The 24,324-nt window shown below is 34.9% G+C and overlaps 1 protein-coding gene across 1 annotated transcript in view; it reads right to left on the bottom strand.

Moving 5' to 3' along the window:
* LOC150098558 (E3 ubiquitin-protein ligase UBR4-like) overlaps nt 1-24,324 on the bottom strand; it is a 73,418-nt gene that overhangs the window by 23,503 nt on the left and 25,591 nt on the right. The window contains exons 3-4 of the mRNA XM_090405265.1: nt 18,203-18,306; nt 487-625 (exon numbers count right to left, since the gene is read on the bottom strand). Of these exons, the coding sequence (XP_090261391.1) occupies nt 487-625; nt 18,203-18,306 (243 nt within the window). The remainder of the gene's footprint in view (nt 1-486; nt 626-18,202; nt 18,307-24,324) is intronic.

The following is a 24,324-nucleotide window of genomic DNA, read 5'->3' as shown; positions in this document are numbered from 1 at the left end:
TATACTTCATGTGCAAATTTTGTTTGCTCACACACTTGAATAACAAATGGATTAAACAAGAATATAATTTTTTGTCAATTATAATTTATTTTGTAACCAAATGAAAAAAAAAATTCTACAATATATCTATTATCAAATCATATATATCTACTATCTCTATCACTACAAATAGATGTATTTTACATGATAAATTTATTTTCATGTAATAAATGATTTTTTTCTCCTTCATTTTGCAGAATGACATGAATTTTGAAAACAGAGTTAGTATCTTAATCTTAATGAGTATCTTAATCTTCTTCTTTGGTGCATCAATCCGAAGATTGGTTAGTTACAGCAACACATTATACCATCCTGTCTCGTGAACTCCTTTTTATCTCTTCATAACTCTTAGCACCGGTTAGCATCATTATGGTATTAATAAATAACATAAATAACATAATGAATATCTTAATACAAATCAAATAATAAAAATCTTGCATTACTTACCTAAGTATTCCCCACTTTTAACTGCAAAGTTTGGTGGGATTCTTGATGATTTCAGTATGGCAGTTAGGGTTATCACATCAGTACGCTGCAGTACTACAGCATTTTTGCAGAGCCCATGTATAATGCTGACAATTTTTTTCTATTATAAACAAAAAAAAAAAAAAAGTGCTCATTTAACCTTAAGTCAGCTTTTTATGAAATTAATGCAATGCAATCTTAATAAAAAAAATTTTAATGAAGTAAATTATCTGGTATATTTCATAGAGTATTACAACATATCTTCCACTATTGTATCAGTAACAACATGAAATATAATTCATCTAAATTCAGTTAAGTAACCCAATTTTGTCTGTGCAAGATTTTACCATTATATTTTCTATATAAGCAGGAATGACTAATAAGAAGATTTCAGAGAATACAAAGATGAAATGTTCCTTGGAGGCATTACATTATTAAACAGAAGTTAATATACTTTGAACATATTATGCAAACAGATGAATCACTAGAAAAGATATTTATAGTATTGAAATCTGAATTAGTATGAGGAGGAGAAGACAATGAAAGAGTTAGAGAAATTAAAGGAGCTTATCAGTATGAAATTAGATCTGCTGAAAGAAGAAACAAGAGACTTAGATAAATATTAATTAATTTAATGTAGTTATCTAAGTTATCTATGGCAACTATGAACATAAAGACTTATGTTCATAGTCGCCAAAATAAAAAGTCAAACAGATGGCAAATAACAATAACCAGTTATTATTGTTAAAAATAAAAATTGTTATTATTTTCTCAGGCAAATAGATAAGACTGCAACTTAATAATCAGAACAATTAAAATTGTTCTAAGTTTACTTCATAATGAAATTAGAGAGATCAGAAAAGAAATTTTTATGATGAATAAAGCTTTTTTTCCCTAATCTTTAATTTCCTATAAAGATCAAATTCATGATATGTACTCTCAGGGGATGTAGAGGATAATATGGAAGCACTACATAAAAAAATTTACATTATTATTGAATTCCTGTTGACAATCTTCTGCCAAATTAGTCTGTGATACGTTAGGATTCCAGTACTATCAGAACTTATATTTCAGCTTCTAAGGCACTCTTACATCACCTAAATCTTTATTTTCCTCTGGATCTTTTTCCTGTTATCCTGCATCAAATGGTCAATTTGATAACCTTTCTTCTCCCATTCTGTTTAAGTAACCATACTGCCATAATTAGCTTTAATCACAAATTCCCAAATGATAACATGTCAAAGTTCCTTCCTAACATCTCTATTTTTAATATGATTCAGCCATTTATGCCATCTCTTCACTCCCTTAATTTTTTCTTAGGACTCTTGTTTCATTGGTCTCTAGTCATTGACCAGTTAGGGCGCATGATTACAATGGAATGCCAATATGCATGCAGTAGCGTGTTACAGAATTAAATTAAAATATATCTAGTATTGTTTGAATTAACTATCCTAAATATTTACTTATTAAAACTTATTACTGTGGTTATTATGTGTGTTTGTTTAGTCATGAATTCTCCACAGGTTTCATTGTACAATAAAGTCTTTTTCTTCCTAATGCAATCTAGAAAAATGCATTTGACCTGAACCAGATTATTTCCAAGTTTCTCTTCCACAATTTCTTCTCACGTATACCTGTATAAATCTTAACCAAGAACATTAAATATGAATATTTCTCTATAATTCTCACATTCAGTTGTATTTTTTCCATTTTCTTAGAGCAATATCAGAGTTCCACTCGAATCATCCAGCACAGACACTGTAAATTTATACTTTATTATTTGAGCATTTCTGAAAGAATTACTTCACATTTGGGGAAACATCAGCAAGGTATCTTTGCACAAATTAACTTATAGCAGAAACAAACAGTCTACAAAAGAATTAACTTATTAAATTAATTATATAAGACACTATTTCCTGGATGAAAATAAAACTTCTTTACTAGATTCACTGGAGGCTATCTATGATCATATAACTTGATAGTGATGACATGATGCTTTAAAATTAAAAAAAAAAAGCACAAATTATGTAAAGAAAATTAGGTAAACATTTTGAATGCATTTTACAATGAGACTGAAAATTCATTTGTCACTTATTTCTGATAATTCACCTGTAGCAAATACGTGAGTATAGTTCTGAAGTCCTATTTGAGTCTACAGTTTGCCGCTCAAATTGTTGGCCTAATTTTTTTAAAATTTTCTTACTTACTGATATTCAATTTTATACATTAAAGATACCAAGAAATTATATACTTGGTTTAATCCTTTATCCAACTGTAAGCAAACAAAGTTTGTGCCTGAAGTGTTTTCAAGACTAGGGCAACTCATATATAGATATAGAAGCTAATGACTTCACATCACTTGCCTTAGTATATTATAATGCAAAGCGCATCTTTACGCATATGTATAATGCTATGCATTATGGGAAGGGACCCCAATAAAGTTCGAAACCAGTCTGGGTAACCCAGACTGGTTTCGAACATTATTGAGGTCTCATCAGTGGTAGCCAGACCCAGAGGTAATACTACAGTTGAAATATGACAGAAGTCATATTTTCATATGAGTAGCCAAAAGGTGTCACAACTTATTAAAATTCTCTGGATTAGAGATAGCTGCTGGAAGTTTTTCCACTTGGTTATATCAGTGCTTCCCAAACTATAGGCCACAACCCCTTGGGGGGGGGGGGCATAGGTTTTGTTGAGGGGGGGAACGTGAAATAATGAAAACTAATTTAAAATGTTTCAAGACTAAGTAGATTTTTTTTCTATTAAAAGAAACGTATGTAATTTTTACTTATTTCTTTTTTGTCATTTTTTATATTTTAATGAAAAAAAATATAAAAATTATAAATATAAAAAAATATAAAAATAGCATTATGAAGGAAAGTGGTATTAAACATGATATCGAAATTGGAGATGTTAATGTCAGCTCTTTGCTTTATGCGGATGATGTTATACTTCTAAATAAATCCGCTACAAGTCTGCAAGATTCTCTGACTAAATTGAATAGCACTTGTAATAGATATGGTATGAAGGTCAGCAATAAAAAGACAAAGACAATGAAAATAGGCAGAATCATTGAAAATGTCGACTGTGTTGTGAATGGAGACCCTGTGGAACAAGTAAAACATTTCAGCTATTTAGGCACGATTTTTACTGATGATGGTAAATTAAATATAGAAATAGACAACAGAATCAGCAAAGCTAATATGGTGGGAAGTCAATTGAATAAATTCATATGGAATAAGAGAGAAATTAGTCGCAACACTAAATTAGCTGTATACAAGACAGTGTTCAAACCAGTTTTAACTTATGGATCTGAGAGCTGGGTCAGAAGTAAAACGCTTGACCAAAGACTAGAGACTTCAGATATGAGGGTCCTGAGAAAGATTATAGGCGTGAACAGATGGCATCAATGGCAGTATCATATTAAAAACGAGGATATTAGGAAAGAACTTGACATTGTCAGCATCCAGGAATGCATTAGCAGAGCTAATCTCAGGTGGTATGGTCACTTAAACAGAATGGGCGAGGAAAGATTAGCAAAACAAGTGTTCTCTGCAAGGTTGGCAGGAAAACGACTAAGAGGAAGACCAAGATATAAGTGGATTGATACGGTACAAAGTGCTTTAGATGATAGAAATATAAGAGCTGATAATATTGGAGTGTTGACAAGTAACAGACTGATTTGGAGGAAAATTGTAGATAGGAAATTAATAATGATGTAATTTTTTTCATGTAGTACTATCATATCCTGTACACCCTTTGAGGGTACATTGCAGGAATTTGATGATGATGATGAAAAAAAATATAAAGAAAAAAAGAGGCAAGGAATAAGAAAAGTTTCATTGACTATGTTATTGTCGATAGTGATGTTTTCTCCCTGGTCCAGGACACCAGAGTGTACTGAGGATTTGAAATTGGAAATGATCACTATTTAGTCTTGAGCAGGATAAAATTGAATTTCATATTGAAAAGAATAACATGTAAGAAATTTTTAAAGTGAATAAAAGTTGAGCAGCTCTCAGGTGTGAACTGTAGACTAAAATACAGAAAGATTATTTGAAGAAAAAATGAAAGAGTTTGAGAATAGCAACCAAACCTTGGAGATTCAGTGGCAAGCCTTGAAGAAAACACTGATTGATTCAGCCAGAGAGGCATGTGGTCAGGTTGTCTGCAAGGATAGAAAAATCAGAACTCCATGGTGGATACAGGAAGTTAAAGAGGCAGTGAAGGAAAAGAAGAAAGCATATCAAAAGTTCCTGGCAAATAAGTCAGCTTGTGCTCTTAGAGAATACAGAGACAAATGTAAGAAAGCCAAACAGTGTGTAAAATTAGCTCGTGGGAGGACTTTGGCAAGAACATAGAAAATAAATATCAAGAAGGTGGTAAGATATTCTGGAGATTGTCGAAGAAGCTTAGAAATGGAGGAAAGAGTGATGACAAAGGTGATGATGAAAACGGGAGAAAAAGATATCCTTGAAGTAATTACTTCGAAAAATTGCTAAACAAAACAAGCAGTGATAGCATAATGGTAAAAAACACTCAACAGGTATACAGTGAGAAATACATATCCATACTTGAAGTAGAAAAAAGCCATCAAAGGCTTGAAATGTGGAAAGGCAGCAGGAGTAGATGATATTCGACCAGAAATGGTGAAGTATGGCGGTATAAAAGTTTTACAGTGGCTGCACTGCATAGTTCAGAAAACCCGGACAGAGGGACGAATTCCCGATGATTGGAGTAGAGCTTTCATAGTACCCATATATAAAAAGGGAAATAAAACTGAATGTGAGAATTAGAGAGGTATTTCACTACTGAGTGTTCCTGGCAAGATTTATGTAAATATACTTGAGAAACGGTTGAGAAGAATCGTGGAAGAAAAGCTTGGTGAAGAACAAGCTGGATCCTTGTTCTTCACCAAGATCTGATGCTGACAGCCTCTATTCAGGCCGAATAGAGGCTGTCAGGATCAAATCTTCACTTTACGACAAATAGTTGAGAAAGCATGGGAATATAACAAAGATCTATAATTAAGTTTTGTCGATATGGAAAAGGCATATGACAAGGTGCCAAGAGAGAAGCTATTCAATGCGCTACAGTTATATGGTGTCAATGGGGCATTATATCAAGCAATACTTATTCTTTATTTGAGTTGTAAATCAGCAGTTAGAATTGAAGGAAGTATAGGAAGGAGGTTTGATATTAAATCTGGTGTGAGACAAGGATGTACATTATCCCCTCTGTTATTCATTATCTATATGGATCACAGTTTTTCTTAGGACTCTTGTTTCACTGGTCTCTAGTCATTGATCAACTTTATAAATTCTAATCCTGCTCTCAGAGCTATAAGTTCAGATCTCAGATATACAAACTGATTTGAACACTGTTTTGTATATAGCTACTTTTGACAAATTTCTCTTATTACACATAAATTTATTCAGATGACTCTTAATCTGTCATTTTCAATAAAAATTGTGCCTCTAAGTTTTATAATAAAATTTTCTTTTATAATAAAAATTATGAAGGAAAGTGGTATTAAACATGATATCAAAATTGGAGATGTTAATGTCAGCTCTTTGCTTTATGCGGACGATGTTATACTTCTAAATAAATCCGCTACAATCTGCATGATTCCCTGACTAAATTGAATAACTGTTGTAATGGATATGGTATGAAAGTCAGCAATAAAAAGACAAAGACAATGAAATTAGGCAGAATCGTTGAAAATATCAACTGCGTTGTGAACGGAGAACCTGTGAAACAAGTAAAACATTTCAGCTACTTAGGCACGATTTTTACTGAAGATGGTAAATTAAATATGGAAATAGACAACAGAATCAACAAAGCTGGTATGGTAGGAAGTCAATTGAATAAATTCATATGGAATAAGAGAGAAATTAGTCGGAACACTAAATTAGCTGTATACAAGATAGTGCTCAAAACAGTTTTAACTTATGGATCTGAGAGCTGGGTCAGAAGTGAAACACTTGACCAAAGACTAGAGACCGCAGATATGAGGGTCCTGAGAAAGATTAGAGGCGTGAACAGATGGCATCGATGGCAATATCATATTAAAAAGGAGGATATTAGAAAAGAACTTGACATTGTCAGCATCCAGGAATGCGTTAGCAGAGCTAATCTCAGGTGGTATGGTCACTTAAATAGAATGGTCAAGGAAAGATTAGCAAAACAAGTGTTCTCTGCCAGGTTGGCAGAAAAGCGACCCAGAGGAAGACCAAGACATAGGTGGATGAATACTGTACAAAGTGCCTCAGACGATAGAAATACAAGATATGATAATGTTGGAGTCTTGACGAGTAACAGACTGTTTTGGAGGAAAATTGTAGATAGGAAGTTAGTAATGATGTAAATTTTTCATGCAGTACTATCATATCCTGTATACCCCTTGAGGGTACATGGCAGAAATTTGATGATGATGATCAATGAAAAAAATCAACGTTGGTGCACGTTCACAAAATTTTGCTTCCTGCGTATTTCGGCGCTCAATGAATATTAGTAAATATATGCTTATTCATATAAGTTTCATTTCAAAGCAGAAATCTAAGAATTGCAGTTTCAAATAATTCACCTGATATTGACTTTTTGTGTAGCAGTATTGAAACACATCCATCACAATAAATTGTTATTAAACTTCTTTTATGTTTTTAATTCTTTCTTTATTACTAATCGTTTTACGTTTCACGTGCTTGTACTGCAAATGTACAATAACGATATATCTATCTATATAAAAATATGAGATAACGTGCCATGTCAAATGTGTATGTAAGATTCTAAAAATGTAATATTTGCATTTGATTTTTGCAATATTCGCTGTGTATGTTTTGTATTGAATATAAATACAATCATCATCATCATCATCATCATCAAATTCCTGCCATGTACCCTCAAGGGGTGTACAGGATATGACAGTACTACATGAAAAAATTACATTATTACTAACTTCCTATCTACAATTTTCCTCCAAATCAGTCTGTTACTTGTCAAGACTCCAACATTATCAGATCTTATATTTCTATCGTCTAAGGCACTTTGTACCGTATCAATCGACCTATACCTTGGTCTTCCTCTGGGTCGTTTTCCTGCCAACCTGGCAGAGAACACTTGTTTTGCTAATCTTTCCTCTCCCATTCTATTTAAGTGACCATACCATCTGAGATTAGCTCTGCTAACGCATTCCTGGATGCTGACAATGTCAAGTTCTTTCCTAATATCCTCATTTTTAATATGATATTGCCATTGATGCCATCTGTTCACGCCTCTAATCTTTCTCAGGACTCTCATATCTGCGGTCTCTAGTCTTTGGTCAAGTGTTTTACTTCTGACCCAGCTCTCAGATCCATAAGTTAAAATTGGTTTGAACACAGTCTTGTATACAGCTAATTTAGTGTACCGACTAATTTCTTTCTTATTCCATATGAATTTATTCAATTGACTTCCCACGATACTAGCTTTGCTGATTCTGTTGTCTATTTCTATATTTAGTTTACCATCTTCAGTAAAAATTGTGCCTAAGTAGCTGAAATGTTTTACTTGTTCCACAGGTTCACCATTCACAACACAGTTGACATTTTCAATGATTCTGCCTATTTTCATTGTCTTTGTCTTTTTATTGCAGACCTTCATACCATATCTATTACAACAGCTATTCAATTTAGTCAGAGAATCTTGCAGACTTGTAGCAGATTTATTTAGAAGTATAACATCATCCGCATAAAGCAAAGAGCTGACATTAACATCTCCAATTTTGATATCAGGTTTAATACCACATTCCTTCATAATGTGATCCATATAGATAATGAATAACAGAGGGGATAATGTACATCCTTGTCTCACACCAGATTTAACATTAAACCATCTTCCTGTACTTCCTTCAATTCTAACTGCTGACTCACAACTCAAATAAAGACTAAGTATTGCTTGATATAATGCCCCATTGACACCATATAACTGCAGCGTATTGAATAGCTTCTCTCTTGGCACCTTGTCATATGCCTTTTCCAAATCGACAAAACTTAAATACAGATCTTTGTTATGTTCCCATGCTTTCTCGACTATTTGTCGTAAAGTGAAGATCTGATCCTGACAGCCTCTATTTGGCCTGAATCCAGCTTGTTCTTCACCAAGCTTTTCTTCCACAATTCTTCTCAACCGTTTCTCAAGTATACTTGCATAGATCTTGCCAGGAACACTCAGTAGGGAAATACCTCTGTAATTCTCACATTCAGTTTTATTTCCCTTTTTATATATGGGTACTATGAGAGCTCTACTCCAATCATCGGGAATTCGTCCCTCTGTCCAGGCTTTCTGAACTATGCAGTGCAACCACTGTAAGACTCTTATACCACCATACTTCAGCATTTCTGGTCGAATATCATCTACTCCTGCTGCCTTTCCACATTTCAAGCCTTTGATGGCTTTTTCTACTTCAAGTATGGATATGTATTCCAGACAGCATGCCTGGTCAGTGTTTTTTATCACTGTGCTGTCATCACTGCTTGTTTCATTTAGCAGTTTTTCAAAGTAATTACTCCATACTTCAAGGATATCTTTTTCTCCTGTTTTCATTTCACCTTTATCATCTCTAATTCCTTTTACAGCACTCTTTCCTCCATTCCTAAGCTTCTTCAACAACCTCCAGAATATTTTGCCACCTTCTTGATATTTATTTTCTATATTCTTGCCAAAGTCCTCCCATGACTTTTGATTAGCTAGTTTTACACACTGTTTAGCTTTCTTACATTTGTCTCTGTATTCTGTAAGAGTAAAAGCTGACTTATTTGCCAGGAACTTTTGATATGCTTTCTTCTTTTCCTTCACTGACTCTTTAACTTGTTGTGTCCACCAGGGAGTTCTGATTTTTTTATCTTTGCACACAACCTCACCACATGCCTCTCTGGCAGAATCAATCAATGTTTCCTTCAGAGTTTGCCACTGAATCTCCAAGGTTTGATTCCTGTTCTCAAACTCTTTCATTTTCTTTTCAATAATATTCCTGTATTTTAGTCTACAGTTTACATCTGAGAGCTGCTCAACTTTTATTCGCTTTAAAACTTTCTTACATGTTATTCTTTTCAATATGAAATTCAATTTTATCCTGCTCAAGACTAAATAGTGATCACTTCCAATTTCAAATCCTCTGTACACTCTGGTGTCCTGCACCAGGGAGAAAACATCACTATCAATAATAACATAGTCAATGAGACTTTTCTTATTCCTAGCCTCTTCTCTCCATGTGAATTTGTGCACATTTTTATGTTGGAACATGGTGTTAGTAATAACCAGTCCATGTCCTGAGCAGAAATCCAACAGATATTTGCCATTATTATTAGCTTTGCTCTTTTCTCCAAATTTTCCCAAAATATTTTTGTATGTCTCACAATCATTTCCTACTCTACTATTTAGATCCCCAACAAGGACCAACTTTTCCTTTTTCATTGTGTCAGTTGCTTTTTCTAAAGCCTCAAAAAATTCCTCCACTTCTACCTTAGTAGAACCTTCTGTGGGACCATAGGCACAAATAAGTCTCATTGTCCAGTTCCCCATTCTCATATTTGCCCATTACTCTACTTGAGACTGACTGCCATTCAAGAAGATTAGCCTCGTATTTTGTGTTGAATACTATGGCTACTCCTTCTTTTCCTTGATTGTTATTGCCTGAATATAACATTTTGTATTTATTGCTCAGAAAGATCTCACCAGTTTTGGTCTTTTTTGTTTCAGTCACCCCTATTATGTCGATCTGGTACTTATCTAATTCCTCAGCTAGCTCCATTTCTTTGCCATTCAGGCTTCTTACGTTGATAGTACCGATCTTTAACTCTGGTGATGTTGAGTTGGGGTTTGTTTTCAGATTTGTTCCAGTAGCTGACTTTTCGCTGTTCGCCCTGGTTCCCTGGCGAAAACAACGGGGGCCTTGTTTAACCGGGCGACGCCCCAGCCGGCACGAAATTTTGTCATGTTGTACCATCATTTTTTATTTTGGTTTAACCAATAAGAATACAATTTGGTCGGCTAAATCCCAAATTGCCAGCCCATCCTCGTTCGTTCAGTATCAAAGTAGATACCCAACAGGGTGCACCACGAGAAGGTGAGGATTGGACATTAGGTCAGAAGCCCTGGTCGGTTCTCCGCATTCCTTTAAAGGCTATGTGGAGGTCTCCCCTCAGTTATACAGCTTTGACCCTTAAGCACCCCATATAAATACAATAAATATTATAATAACATATGTCTATATTATGATTTTTTTTTCGAGGGGGGGGGGGGCCGTAAAATATTTTTATATTTCCAAAGTTTATTTTCCAAAGTAAAATATAGTAGACTGATAGAAACATTCAAATTAAAATGTAGTCAGGTTTATGAAGGGAAATCAGTATGATAATTAATATGTACAAACCGGCCATAAAGTAACTATCAAATAAGTCAAAATGTTCTCACTACACTCATGGTTAATCCATGTATTTCATATTTTCATTTTGAAGGTTTACTAAAATATAAGAACTAGATAAACAAAAGGTTTTCACACATACATAATCCCATATGAATGTGGAAAAATAGACTAAGTTATTGAGAAAATGTCCAGTCCTCAACCCATGCAAAACCCATTAGTAAGTAAGCAGACAAATACTCAAAGATATTCTGGCAATTTGAGATTTACACAGCCAAATTGTATTCCATACTGATGTTGAAACAGTTATGCTAAGATGTTACTCAACTAAACACAATCTCTACTGTTTCTGTCAAGGTAAACAATTAATTCTACCTCTGAAATGCATAACAGAACCAAGAGTTAGGTTAATTTATTTTTAACAGTATCGATGAGAACAGAGACTGAAAAGAAAATATCATCATCATCATCATGCATATCAGGGATTTAGGCCTAGCGTGGCCTGTTCCGGCCTTAGAAGTCATCGTTGAATCGTTTAAGAGGACGTCCTGGTTTTCTTTTCCTAATGGCTTGTACTGGTAATTTTTTTATTTTCATTCTTTAAACGTATTCCATCCATTTATGTTTATATTTTTTAATTTTTTCTATTACAGATTCTTGGTTTAATTCTTTCATAATTTCTTCATTTGTTTTGTGATCAAATAGAGTATACTTTGCAGTTTTTCTCATTAACTTCATTTCTGCTGTTATTAATCTTTGTTTGTCTTTTTGTTTTATTGTCCAGATTTCACTTCCAAACAATAAGACTGGTAGGGCTAACGTATTGAATACTTTTAGTCTGGTTTGTTTTTGAACTAGGTTTGGTTTAAATATAGAGTTAATTACACCTGTTATTTTTAAATATTTTGCACTTTTTAGGTTTATATCTTTTTCATATGTGATCATACATCCTAAGTAGTTAAATGAATTCACCTATTCTAAGATCTTGTTATCTATTACTATCTTAGTTCTTGCTGGATCGTTTCCTTTAAATTCCATAGTTTTTGATTTTTCTGTTGATATCATCATACCATAATCTTTGGCTATTTCATTTAGATCTAAAATAGCTTTCTGTAAGTTGTCTTCAGAATTTGTAATTATTATTTGGTTGTCAGCAAAAAGGAGGGTGTTTAAGTTCACAGTAGGAGAAAGTTTAATACCTTGATGGAAATTTTTATTCCATTTTATTATTATTTCATTTAAGTAAATATTAAAGAGAGTTGCTGAGAGGAGACATCCCTGTTGGACCCTTGGTTTATCTCTCTCATATATGATAGCTCATGATTTAATCTTATTTGTATTTGATTATTTTCATATATACTTATGATAGCTTTTAGGATATTATTTGGTATTTGTCTTTCTTTTAATATGTTAAATAAAATGCTTCTTTTAACTTTGTCAAATGCTTTTTCAAAGTCAATAAATGCAATATGTGTTTCTAAACTGTATTGTCTTCTTTTCTCTATTATTAATTTTAGGCAAAAGGCTGGGTCAATACATGATCATCCTTTTCTAAATTCATTCTGTACTTCTAAAAGTTTTCAGAATATTTCATTAGTTTTCTATTTAAAATTCTGCTATATATTTCGTAAGGAATTAATATGCTTATCCTCTATAGTTTTTAGGGTCATCTCTACTACCTTTTTTAAAGATAGGAATCACAATTCCTTTTTTCCATTCTATTGGCAGGGTTACTAGTTGAATAAATTTTATTTAAAAATAATAGGAGTCTTTCTTTGAATCTTGTTCCTGCATATTTATACAGTTCTGAACCTAGCTTATCTTCTCCAGGTGATTTTCCGTTTCTTGTTTCTTTCAGGCTGATTTCTAATTCTTCTTTAGTTATTTCCTTTTCATTAAATGTTTGCAAGTTGTCTTTTTTAAAATATTTATCATCATCAAATTCCTGCCATGTACCCTCAAGGAGTGTACGGGATATGATAGTACTACATGAAAAAAATTACATCATTATTAATTTCCTATCTACAATTTTCCTCCAAATCAGTCTGTTACTTGTCAAGACTCCAACATTATCAGATCTTATATTTCTATCATCTAAAGCAATTTGTACCGTATCAATCCACCTATATCTTGGTCTTCCTCTGGGTCGTTTTGCTGCCAACCTGGCAGAGAACACTTGTTTTGCTAATCTTTCCTCGCCCATTCTGTTTAAGTGACCATACCACCTGAGATTAGCTTTGCTAACGCATTCCTGGATGCTGACAATGTCAAGTTCTTTCCTAATATCCTCGTTTTTAATATGATACTGCCATTGATGCCATCTGTTCACGCCTATAATCCTTCTCAGGACTCTCATAACTGTGGTCTCTAGTCTTTGGTCAAGTGTTTTACTTCTGACCCAGCTCTCAGATCCATAAGTTAAAACTGGTTTGAACACTGTTTTGTATACAACTAATTTAGTGTTCCTACTAATTTCTCTCTTATTCCATATGAATTTATTCAATTGACTTCCTACCATACCAGCTTTGCTGATTCTGTTGTCTATTTCTATATTTAATTTACCATCTTCAGTAAAAATCGTGCCTAAATAGCTGAAATGTTTTACTTGTTCCACAGGTTCTCCATTCACAACACAGTTGACATTTTCAATGATTCTGATTATTTTCATTGTCTTTGTCTTTTTATTGCTGACCTTCATACCATATCTATTACAACAGCTATTCAATTTAGTCAGAGAATCTTGCAGACTTGTAGTGGATTTATTTAGAAGTATAACATCATCCACATAAAGCAAAGAGCTGACATTAACAACTCCAATTTTGATATCATGTTTAATACCACTTTCCTTCATAATGTGATCCATATAGATAATGAATAACAGAGGGGATAATGTACATTCTTGTCTCACACCAGATTTAACATTAAACCATCTTCCTGTACTTCCTTCAATTCTAACTGCTGACTTACAACTCAAATAAAGACTAAGTACTGCTTGATATAATGCTCCATTGACACCATATAACAGCAGCGTATTGAAAACCTTGTCATATGCCTTTTCCAGATCGACAAAACTTAAATACAGATCTTTGTTATATTCCCATGCTTTCTCGACTTTTTGTCGTAAAGTGAAGATCTGATCCTGACAGCCTCTATTTGGCCTGAATCCAGCTTGTTCTTCACCAAGCTTTTCTTCCACAATTCTTCTCAACCGTTTCTCAAGTATACGTGCATAGATCTTGCCAGGAACACTCAGTAAGGAAATACCTCTGTAATTCTCACATGCAGTTTTATTTCCCTTTTTATATATGGGTACTATGAGAGCTCTACTCCAATCATCGGGAATTCGTCCCTCTGTCCAGGCTCTCTGAACTATGCAGTGCAGCCACTGTAAGACTTTTATACCACCATACTTCAGCATTTCTGGTTGAATATCATCTACTCCTGCTGCCTTTCCACATTTCAAGCCTTTGATGGCTTTTTCTACTTAAAGCATGGATATGTATTCCTGACTGCATGCCTGTCAGTGTTTTTTACCACTGTGCTGTCATCACTGCTTGTTTCATTTAGCAGTTTTTCAAAGTAATTACTCCATACTTCAAGGATATCGTTTTCTCCCGTTTTCATGTCACCTTTATCATCTCTAATTCCTTTTACAGCACTCTTTCCTCCATTCTTAAGCTTCTTCAACAACCTCCAGAATATTTTGCCACCTTCTTGATATTTATTTTCTATATTCTTGCCGAGGTCCTACCATGAGTTTTGTTTAGCTAGTTTTACACAGTGTTTAGCATTCTTGCATTTGTCTCTATATTCTCTAAGAGCACAAGCTGACTTATTTGACAGGAACTTTTGGTATGCTTTCTTCTTTTCCTTCACTGCCTCTTTAACTTCCTGTGTCCACCAGGAGTTCTGATTTTTTTATCCTTACAGACAACCTCACCACATGCCTCTCTGGCAGAATCAATCAATGTTTTCTTCAGAGTTTGCCACTGAATCTCCAAGGTTTGATTCCTGTTCTCAAACTCTTTCATTTTCTTTTCAATAATATTTCTGTATTTTAGTCTACAGCTCACATCTGAGAGCTGCTCAACTTTTATTCGCTTTAAAACTTTCTTACATGTCATTCTTTTCAATATGAAATTCAATTTTATCCTGCTCAAGACTAAATAATGATCACTTCCAATTTCAAATCCTCTGTACACTCTGGTGTCTTGCACCAGGGAGAAAACATCACTATCAACAATAACATAGTCCATGAGACTTTTCTTATTCCTAGCCTCTTCTCTCCATGTGAATTTGTGCACATTTTTATGTTGGAACATGGTGTTAGTAATAACCAGTCCATGTCCTGAGCAGAAATCCAACAGATATTTGCCATTATTATTAGCTTTGCTCTTTTCTCCAAATTTTCCCAAAATATTTTTGTATGTCTCACAATCATTTCCTACTCTGCTATTTAGATCCCCAACAAGGACCAACTTTTCATTTTTCATTGTGTCAGTTGCTTTTTCTAAAGCCTCAAAAAATTCCTCCACTTCTACCTTAGTAGAACCTTCTGTGGGACCATAGGCACAAAAAAGTCTCATTGTCCAGTTCCCCATTCTCATATTTGCCAACATTACTCTACTTGAGACTGACTGCCATTCAAGAAGATTAGCCTCGTATTTTATGTTGAATACTATGGCTACTCCTTCTTTTCCTTGATTGTCATTGCCTGAATATAACATTTTGTATTTATTGCTCAGAAAGATCTCACCAGTTTTGGTCTTTTTTGTTTCAGTCACCCCTATTATGTCGATCTGGTACTTATCTAATTCCTCAGCTAGCTCCATTTCTTTGCCATTCAGGCTTCTTACGTTGATAGTACCGATCTTTAACTCTGGTGATGTTGAGTTGGGATTTGTTTTCAGATTTGTTCCAGTAGCTGACTTTTCGCTGTTCGCCCTGGTTCCCTGGCGAAAACAACGGGGGCCTTGTTTAACCGGGCGACGCCCCAGCCGGCATGAAATTTTGTCATGTTGTACCATCATTTTTTATTTTGGTTTAACCAATAAGAATACAATTTGGTCGGCTAAATCCCAAATTGCCAGCCCATCCTCGTCCGTTCAGCATCCAAGTAGATACCCAACAGGGTGCACCACGAGAAGGTGAGGATTGGACATTAGGTCAGAAGCCCTGGTCGGTTCTCCGTATTCCTTTAAAGGCTATGTGGAGGTCTCCTCTCAGTTATACAGATTTATCTGTCCATAATTCTGTGTAGAAATTTAGAAATTCTTCTAATTTCAATTCGGTGTTTAATTTTATGTTTTCTTTATTATCTGCATTTAAGCATTTCAAAATCTTATAAACATTGGGTCTTATTTTATATAAATCATGTTCTAAATTAGAAACAAATTAGTTCCATGATTCTCTATGTCTTTTTCTGACTTCTCTCTTAGCTCTTATTCTTTTATATTCTATTTCATCTTTTAATCTTTTACTGCTTAACTATTTATGATTGGCTTCGTTTTTCATTTTGATTATTTCTTTGATTGTATCATCCCATATCTTCAGTTTTTTCCTTTTATTGAATTTTTTGGTCTTTCCTAAGCTTTCATCATATGCTCCATGTCCCATCATGTTTTTCCAACATATGATGGCCTATTCGCTAAAATTTGTTAAAAATAACAGGATTAATAACAAAAAATAACCTATTAATATAACTATAAGCAAATCTTGGTTAAAAGCATTTTAAAATTAACAGGCAGATGTTAACAGATCTTTCTGTCTGTCCATAGCAGGCCAAGTCATAGTCAGAGCAAACTTCATACACTCCAGGATAGGATAGTGGATGAAGTGTGTCCTTAGGAAAGTAGATCAAAGTTGTTAATTTGTTTCACTTACTCATTATCAAGTGTAAGCTGTATCATACTATTTGCTCTGAAGATGGTCGTTTGAAATCCAGTGAGATATAAGCCAGTTAATATACATCTATTTTTTTTATAATTTAGTTTGTATGGCATAATAGAATGCCTGTATAACCTCAGTGGAAGTGACATTTGCATCTATGGTGTTAGGCCACCCAAATAAAGACCTAATTCAATTCTAGTCACTAATTAGAGGAATTTTTTTTTTTTCAAGCCTTTCTTCAAACCAGTTCCTCAGATAGTCAATTTCTGACACAGGCAAGCAGGTTTTTCATCCCATAAACTCAAGAAAACTGACATAGAACCCATGGCAACACTTATTTGTCATTTCTTCACTGGATGCCACTTGAAATTAGTGATAGTCTTGGGCCAGCTATCTCTGATTGGCTATTGGCTAATGGAGACTAAACTGCCTCTCAATCTCTAAAAATTAGATAGGGCTAAATGACCTTGCCTACTCCCTATAAGGAAATAAAAGACATTAGGGGATTTTTTTTTTGGTGTTGTAATACCATTACAATTAGTTATGAATGCATTCATATCTGAAACTGCTTATATGAAACTGTTGATTTGTCCATTCACAAATTATATGTCGAGATTAATCTGGAGGACTCATTAAGTTTCTCAATATCCTGGACATTTTTTGGTACCTAACATAGTATAACTAACATATACTGAACTGAAATTGTAGCAGGTAGGTGGAGATGAGTAATTGCTTTGGATAACTTCAGAACATTGTGTCCATTTTGATGAACCAAAGATATGAGCGTCCAGAGTTCTTTCTGCAAAGCTTCCATGAATAAATAGCATGGGCACCATTTAGCATGTTTCTATCCTGCCATATTTATGGGAAAGAATGATGTAATGCATTCTTCTGTATTATATGCCTGTCATTGATAAGTATACAAATAAGGCAAGAGTTCTGTCTGAGATACAGCTAAAAAGGACATCCAGGAAGGATAACAGGCCATCTTTTTTCTTTTTTCATGGTAAATTTTATTTGAGGATGAAGACTGTTAATTTTTTTTAATAAAACTGCCTAAATCTTATTTAGTATAGAGCCAAATGACAAAAATATCAACATAGCCCACACACACACACAGAGAGAGAGAGAGAGAGAGAGAGAGTGTGCCTTCTCCACATTTAGAGATCTATCTAGAGCTCTTTCTACAAATAACTATTGCTACATCCAAACCACAGGTCTAAAACTGCAACTTTTAGTAAATTCTGATGGATGGGGTGGTGCAAATATATGTATATAAAAGCTAGAAATGCAAAGTAAAAACATGAAACTTTTGTTCATAAAAGTTTAATACATTCTGGTTTATTGTAATGGATAGTAATAATCTAGAATTAAAACATAGAATTGCATTGGTATCAAACTCACCTGAGATAAACAGCTCTGAGCACTGTACCTTTGAAGCTTTTGTAAGAAATAATGAAGAAGAATTTTGCATGCTTGTGCTGCACTGGTAATCTGGCTTTTGGGTACTAAAAATATTTTAGAATTAATAATTGTAAGATCACAAGGAATGCCATCAAAACATACAAATCAGAATTCAGTTCCAAATGATTTCTTATAGCATTTGTTTAAAAACTTATAAAATGCTAATTAACAGCGTTTAAAATTCAGGGTGAACTAATTTATAAACTAGAAATTTCATTGAAAAAAAAAAATTGAAAAATAAATAATGATCAAAATGAAAAATGCTTATTTGTCCTTAATTTATGTTGCAGTAATCTTCTCCATGAGGAGCTCCAATAACTAAATATTACTGCTATAAGCACAATTATATCACATAGATTACTCATAAAGTGCAATTACATCACATCAGAGAGCACAATTACATCACCATTCTTATTTAAAGCCTCATATAACTAACATTATGTTTGATTAATAGGACTGATTTTGTACTTTTTTTCCAACCTACCTATACCTCTTTATCTACCAGTAATATCACTTTGAAGGTGCTAAAAAAAAAAATTCCTGGTAAGATCTTACACCTTTTCCATTTGAAGATACATTAAAACAGACTAAGAGCCAAGCACTACATGCACGTGCACAGTACACCAAAACAAAGCAAAAGAAAATTGCTACAACTATATACTCGGGGTGCTTACGGGTCACAGCTATATAACTGAGAGGAAACCTCCACACAGATTTTAAAGGAATGCAGAAAACCAACCAGGACTTCTGACCTAATGTCCAATCCTCACCTTCTCGTGGAGCACCCTGTTACTTATCTACCTGGATACTGAACAGATGAGAATGGGCGGGCAATTTGGGATGAAGCCAACCAAATTGTATTCTTATTGGCTTAAACCAAAATTTCAAATGATGGTACAACATGACAGAATTTCATGCCAGCTGGGGTGTCGCCTGGTTAAACAATGACCCCGTTGTTTTTACCAGGGAACCAGGGCAAACAGTGAAGTCAGCTACTGGAACAAATCCTAAAACTCACCCCAACTCAACATCACCAGAGTTCAAGATCAGTACTATCAACATAAGAAGAGTGAATGGCAAAGAAATGGAGCTAGATGAGGAATTGGATAAGTACCAGATCGACATAATAGGGGTGACTGAAACAAAAAAGGCAAAAACTGGTGAGATCTATCTGAGCAATAAATATAAAATGTTATATTCAGGCAATGACAATTAACAAAAAGAAGGAGTAGCCATAGTATTCAATACTAAATACAAGGCTAATCTTCTTGAATGGCAGGCAGTCTCAAATAGTGTGATGTAGGCAAATATCAGAATGGGGAACTGGACAGTGAGACTTATTTGTGCCTAGGGTCCCACAGAAGGTTCTACTAAGGTAGAAGTGGAGGAATGTTTTGGGGCTTTAGAGAGTGTAACTGTCACAATGAAAAAGGGAAAGTTGATCCTTGTTGGAGATCAAAATGGCAGAGTAGGAAATGATTGTCAGACATAAAAATATTTTGGGAAAATTTGGAGAAAAGAGTAAAGCTAATAATAATGGCAAATACCTGTTGAATTTCTGCTCAGGACATGGACTGTTATTACTAACACAATGTTCCAACATAAAAATGTGCACAAATTCATATGGAGAGAAGAGGCAAGGAATAAGAAAAGTCTCATTGACTATGTTAATGTTGATAGTGATGTTTTCTGCCTGGTGCAGGACACCAGAGTGTACAGGGGATTTGAAATTGGAAGTGATCACCATTTAGTCTTGAGCAGGATAAAATTCAAAAGAAGAACATGTAAGAAAGTGTTAAAGGGAATAAAAGTTGAGGAGCTCTCAGATGTGAACTGTGGACTAAAATACACAAAGATTATTCAAGAGAGTTTGAGAACAGGAACCAAACCTTGGAGATTCGGTGGCAAGCCCTGAAGAAAACACTGATTGATTCAGCCAGAGAGGCATGCAGTGAGGTTGTGCAAGGATAGAAAAATCAGAATTCCATGGTGGTCACAGGAAGTTAAAGAGGCAGTGAAGGAAAAGAAGAAAGCATATCAAAAGTTCTTGACAAATAAGTCAGCTTGTGCTCTTAGAGAATACAGAGAAATGTAAGAAAGCTAAATACTGTGTAAAACTGGTTAAACAAAAGTCATGGGTAGACTTTGGTAAGAACATAGAAAATAAATATCAAGAAGTGACAAGGTATTCTGGAGGTTGTTGAAGAAGCTCAGAAATGGAGGAAAGAATACTGTAAAAGGAATAGATGATAAAGGTGACATGAAAACTGGAGAAAAAGATATCCTTGAAGTATGGAGTAATTACTTCAAAAAATTACTAAATGAAAGAAGCAGTGATAGCACTGTGCTAAAAGCACTCAATAGGCATACAATCAGGAATACATATCCATACTTGAAGTAGAAAAAGCCATCAAAGGCCTTGAAATGTGGAAAGACAGCAGCAGGTATATAAGTCTTCCAGTGGCTGCACTGCATAGTTCGGAAGGCTTGGGCAGAGGGACAAATTCCAGATGATTGGAGTAGAGCTCTCATAGTACCCATATATAAAAAAGGAAATTAAACTGAAAGGAGAATTACAGAGATATTTCATTACTGAGTGTTTCTGGTAAGACATATGCAAGTATACTTGAGAAACTGTTGAGAAGGATTGTGGAAGAGAAACTTAGTGCAGAACAAGCTGGATTCAGGCCAAATAGAGTCAGTCAGGATCAGATTTTCACTTTATGACAGATATTTGAGAAATCATGGGAATATAACAAAGATCTGTAGATCTGGAAAAAGACATATGACAAGGTGCCAAGAGAGAAGCTATTCAAAACGCTACAGTTATATGGTGTTAATAGGATATCAAGCAATACTTAGTCTTTATTTGAGTTGTAAGTCAGTAATGAGAATTGAAGGAAATACAGGAAGGTGGTTTAATGTTAAATTTGGTGTCAGACAAAGATGTTACATTATCCCTTCTGTTATTCATTATCTATATGGATCACATTATTAAAGAAAGTGGTATTAAACCCGATATCAAAATTGGAGATGTTAATCTCAGCTCTTTACTTTATGCGGATGATGTTATACTTCTGCAACAAGTCTGCAAGATTCCCTAACTAAATGGAATAACTGTTGTAATAGATATGGTATGAATGTCAACATTAAAAAGACAAAGACAATGAAAATAGGCAGAAGCATTGAAAATATCAACTGCCTTTTGAATGGAGAACCTGTGGAACAAGTAAAACATTTCAGCTACTTAGGCACAATTCTTAGTGAAGATGGTAAATTAAATATAGAAATAGACAACAGAATCAAAAAAGCTGCTATAGTAGGAAGTCAACTAAATATATTTTTATGGAATCAAGAGAAATTAACCAAAACACTAAATTAGCTGTATACAAGATAGTGTTCAAACCAATTTTAACTTATGGATCTGAGAGTTGGGTTAGAAGTAAAATACTTGACCAAAGACTAGAGACCACAGATATGAGTCGCGAGAAAGATTAGGGGCATGAACAGATGGAGTCAATGGCAATATCATAATAAAAAAGAGGATATTTAGAAAGAATTTGACATTGTCAGCATCCAGGAATGCATAGCAGAGCTAATCTCAGGTCGTATGGTCACTTAAACAGAATGGGAGAGAAAAGATTGGCAAAACAAGTGTTCTCTGCCAGGTTAGTAGGGAAAAGCTTAGTAGAGAGGGCCAGACGAATGGTTGTATTTTCAGAGAGCTCCCGAAAGCTAAGTACAATTTTGAGTAAAAATTAGAATATAGGTTAAAATTATAACGTAATATTGCCTAATTTTGGTAGCTTGTTGTGTCTGTGGGATTTTGGTGTGAATTACGTTATTTAATTTAGTATATAACGTTACGTTTTCATAGATTTGAATATGGCGCCAATGCGACGTAAGATAATGGCGTTCAAAAATACAACGCCATTGTACAAAAACTATAATGTGAGAGAGTTTGTCCAATGTGATGTGTGTGGAATGTATGCATTCCCGAATGAGGCTGGAATTTGGATTGAAAGTGATAGTGGTGGGAGAATGTGCAGAAAGTGTAAGAAAAGTGAGGAGTTGAAGTATGTGTCAGGTTGTGAGACAGTTATGGTTGAAGAAAGCCAGAATGAGAGTGAAAATAATGGCTTGATAGGGAATTGTGATGTACAAGATGGCAGTGAGAGTGCTGATCTAAGAAAGAGTGAGAGCAACTATACACAAAGAGAAAATGGTTTGAATGATAAAAAAAATGAGGAATTATTTGTAGGAAGTGAGATCGCTAAGTTGTGCGCAGTGATACAAAATGCGCAGCGGCAATTAGAGCACCTGCAAAACTCTTTCCAGAGTGATTCGGCTGTAAATAAACAGCGTAAGAGTGGGAGAGTTTCTGAAATGAAGGAAAGAGTGTTGTATGGCGACTCGTTATTAAGAGGAGTGATAGATGGGAGTGTAACTAAATCGTACTTACTGGGTGCGAAATTTAAGGATGTAAGTGAGGGTGTTAGAGTGCAAAAACAGAGGGTGAAAGAATTAATAATTGTGGCCGGTACGAATGAATTGAAAGGTGATAAATTTTTTATGAGAGAGGACTTTAAAGTATTGCTAAAGGTAGAGAAAGAAAAGCATGACAGAGTTAAAATGGTGAGTCTGTTGCCACAGTATGATAGAGAGGAGTTTAGAAGGAGGGCCATAATCGCAAATGACATTATGCACAGGTTATGCAGGCGGTGTGGTGTGGAATTCGTGGACGTGTGGAATGAGTTTGAAGGGCGAAAGGACTTATACAAGATGGATGGCCTGCATTTGAATGGACTTGGTGTGCAGAGACTGGAAAGAGTGTTGCCGAATGAAGTGAAAATGGATGTGCAAAACCAGGGAAACTAGAACTACCAAGGAGGGGGGGGGGATGGATATGCAGACATCAGTGAGACAGATGAGTGTAAAAATGTATATAATGTACCCGAGCCAGCACTAAGGACAAAAAATGGGAATGGGTCATTTAGAATAACGTATCAATATAGGGGTGGGACTAAGGGATCACTGCATTTCATGTATACTAATGGCAGGAGTATTAGGAACAAGAAGGAAGAATTTTTGGCCTTGATTGGCTCTTCCTGGCCACAGGTTATTGGCATTAGTGAAACATGGCTGATGGAAGAAGATATAGTTAGTGGGATAGAATGTGTAGGTTATAGTGTGTTTAGGAGGGACAGAGAGAATAAAATGGGGGGAGGGGTATTATTGATGATAGCTGATGAACTGCAGCCAAGGAGAATTGAAGTTGTATCGCAGGATAGTGAAAGGAGCTCATTTGAGGCGATTTGGTGTGAGATTGAGACTGGCAGAATAAAATATACAGTTGGGTGCTGCTATAGACCAGGCGATGGACTAGATGGTGGAGATAGTATGCATAGGGAAATTGATGAAATGAGTGGAAGGAGGGTAATTATTATGGGGGTTTTTCAACTATGGTAACATTGATTGGAAGGAGGAGTGGACACATGTGAGGAAGGAAAAGAATTTTATTCAATTATTAAGGGATAACTATCTGAGACAGCATGTAATTGAAAATACTAGGGGTGTGAGAGTGCTTGACCTGGTAATAGCATCTGAGAATTTGACTGTAATGAATATGACCACGTTGCCACCAATTGGTAAGAGTGATCATAAGGTCTTGACCTGAGAGGTGGCTAAAGGTGTGGAATTTTCGATTAAGACAGGGTATATGTGGAATTACTGTGCTGGCAAGTATGACAAGCTTAGAAGATTGCTTGGATCAGTGCCATGGCATGTACAACTGCAAGGGCTGGACGTTGATAGAGCATGGGAAGTGGTCAAGGAGCATTTACAGGAGGTAATGGCTGATTGTATACCTAGGGTCCGAATAGTAAAACAAGTAGGGGTTAAATGGATGAATAACACCATTAAGCTTGAGCTGCAAAAAAAGAAACAACTGTGGAGGGAATTTAAAGAAAGGGGTGACCTGCAGGCACACGAACGGTATAAAGTGCAGGCCAGAAAGGTAACGAGTGTGGTAAAAAAAGCAAAAGCGGATTATGAAAGGAAAC

This window comes from Typopeltis vanoorti, chromosome 15 (genome assembly GCF_054136105.1).
Source record: "Typopeltis vanoorti isolate ZY-2024b chromosome 15, IOZ_Tvanoo_1.0, whole genome shotgun sequence".
Lineage (NCBI taxonomy): Eukaryota > Metazoa > Arthropoda > Arachnida > Uropygi > Thelyphonidae > Typopeltis > Typopeltis vanoorti.
Note: the sequence above shows the minus strand (reverse complement) of the source record. Positions and strands in the feature narration are given on the sequence as shown.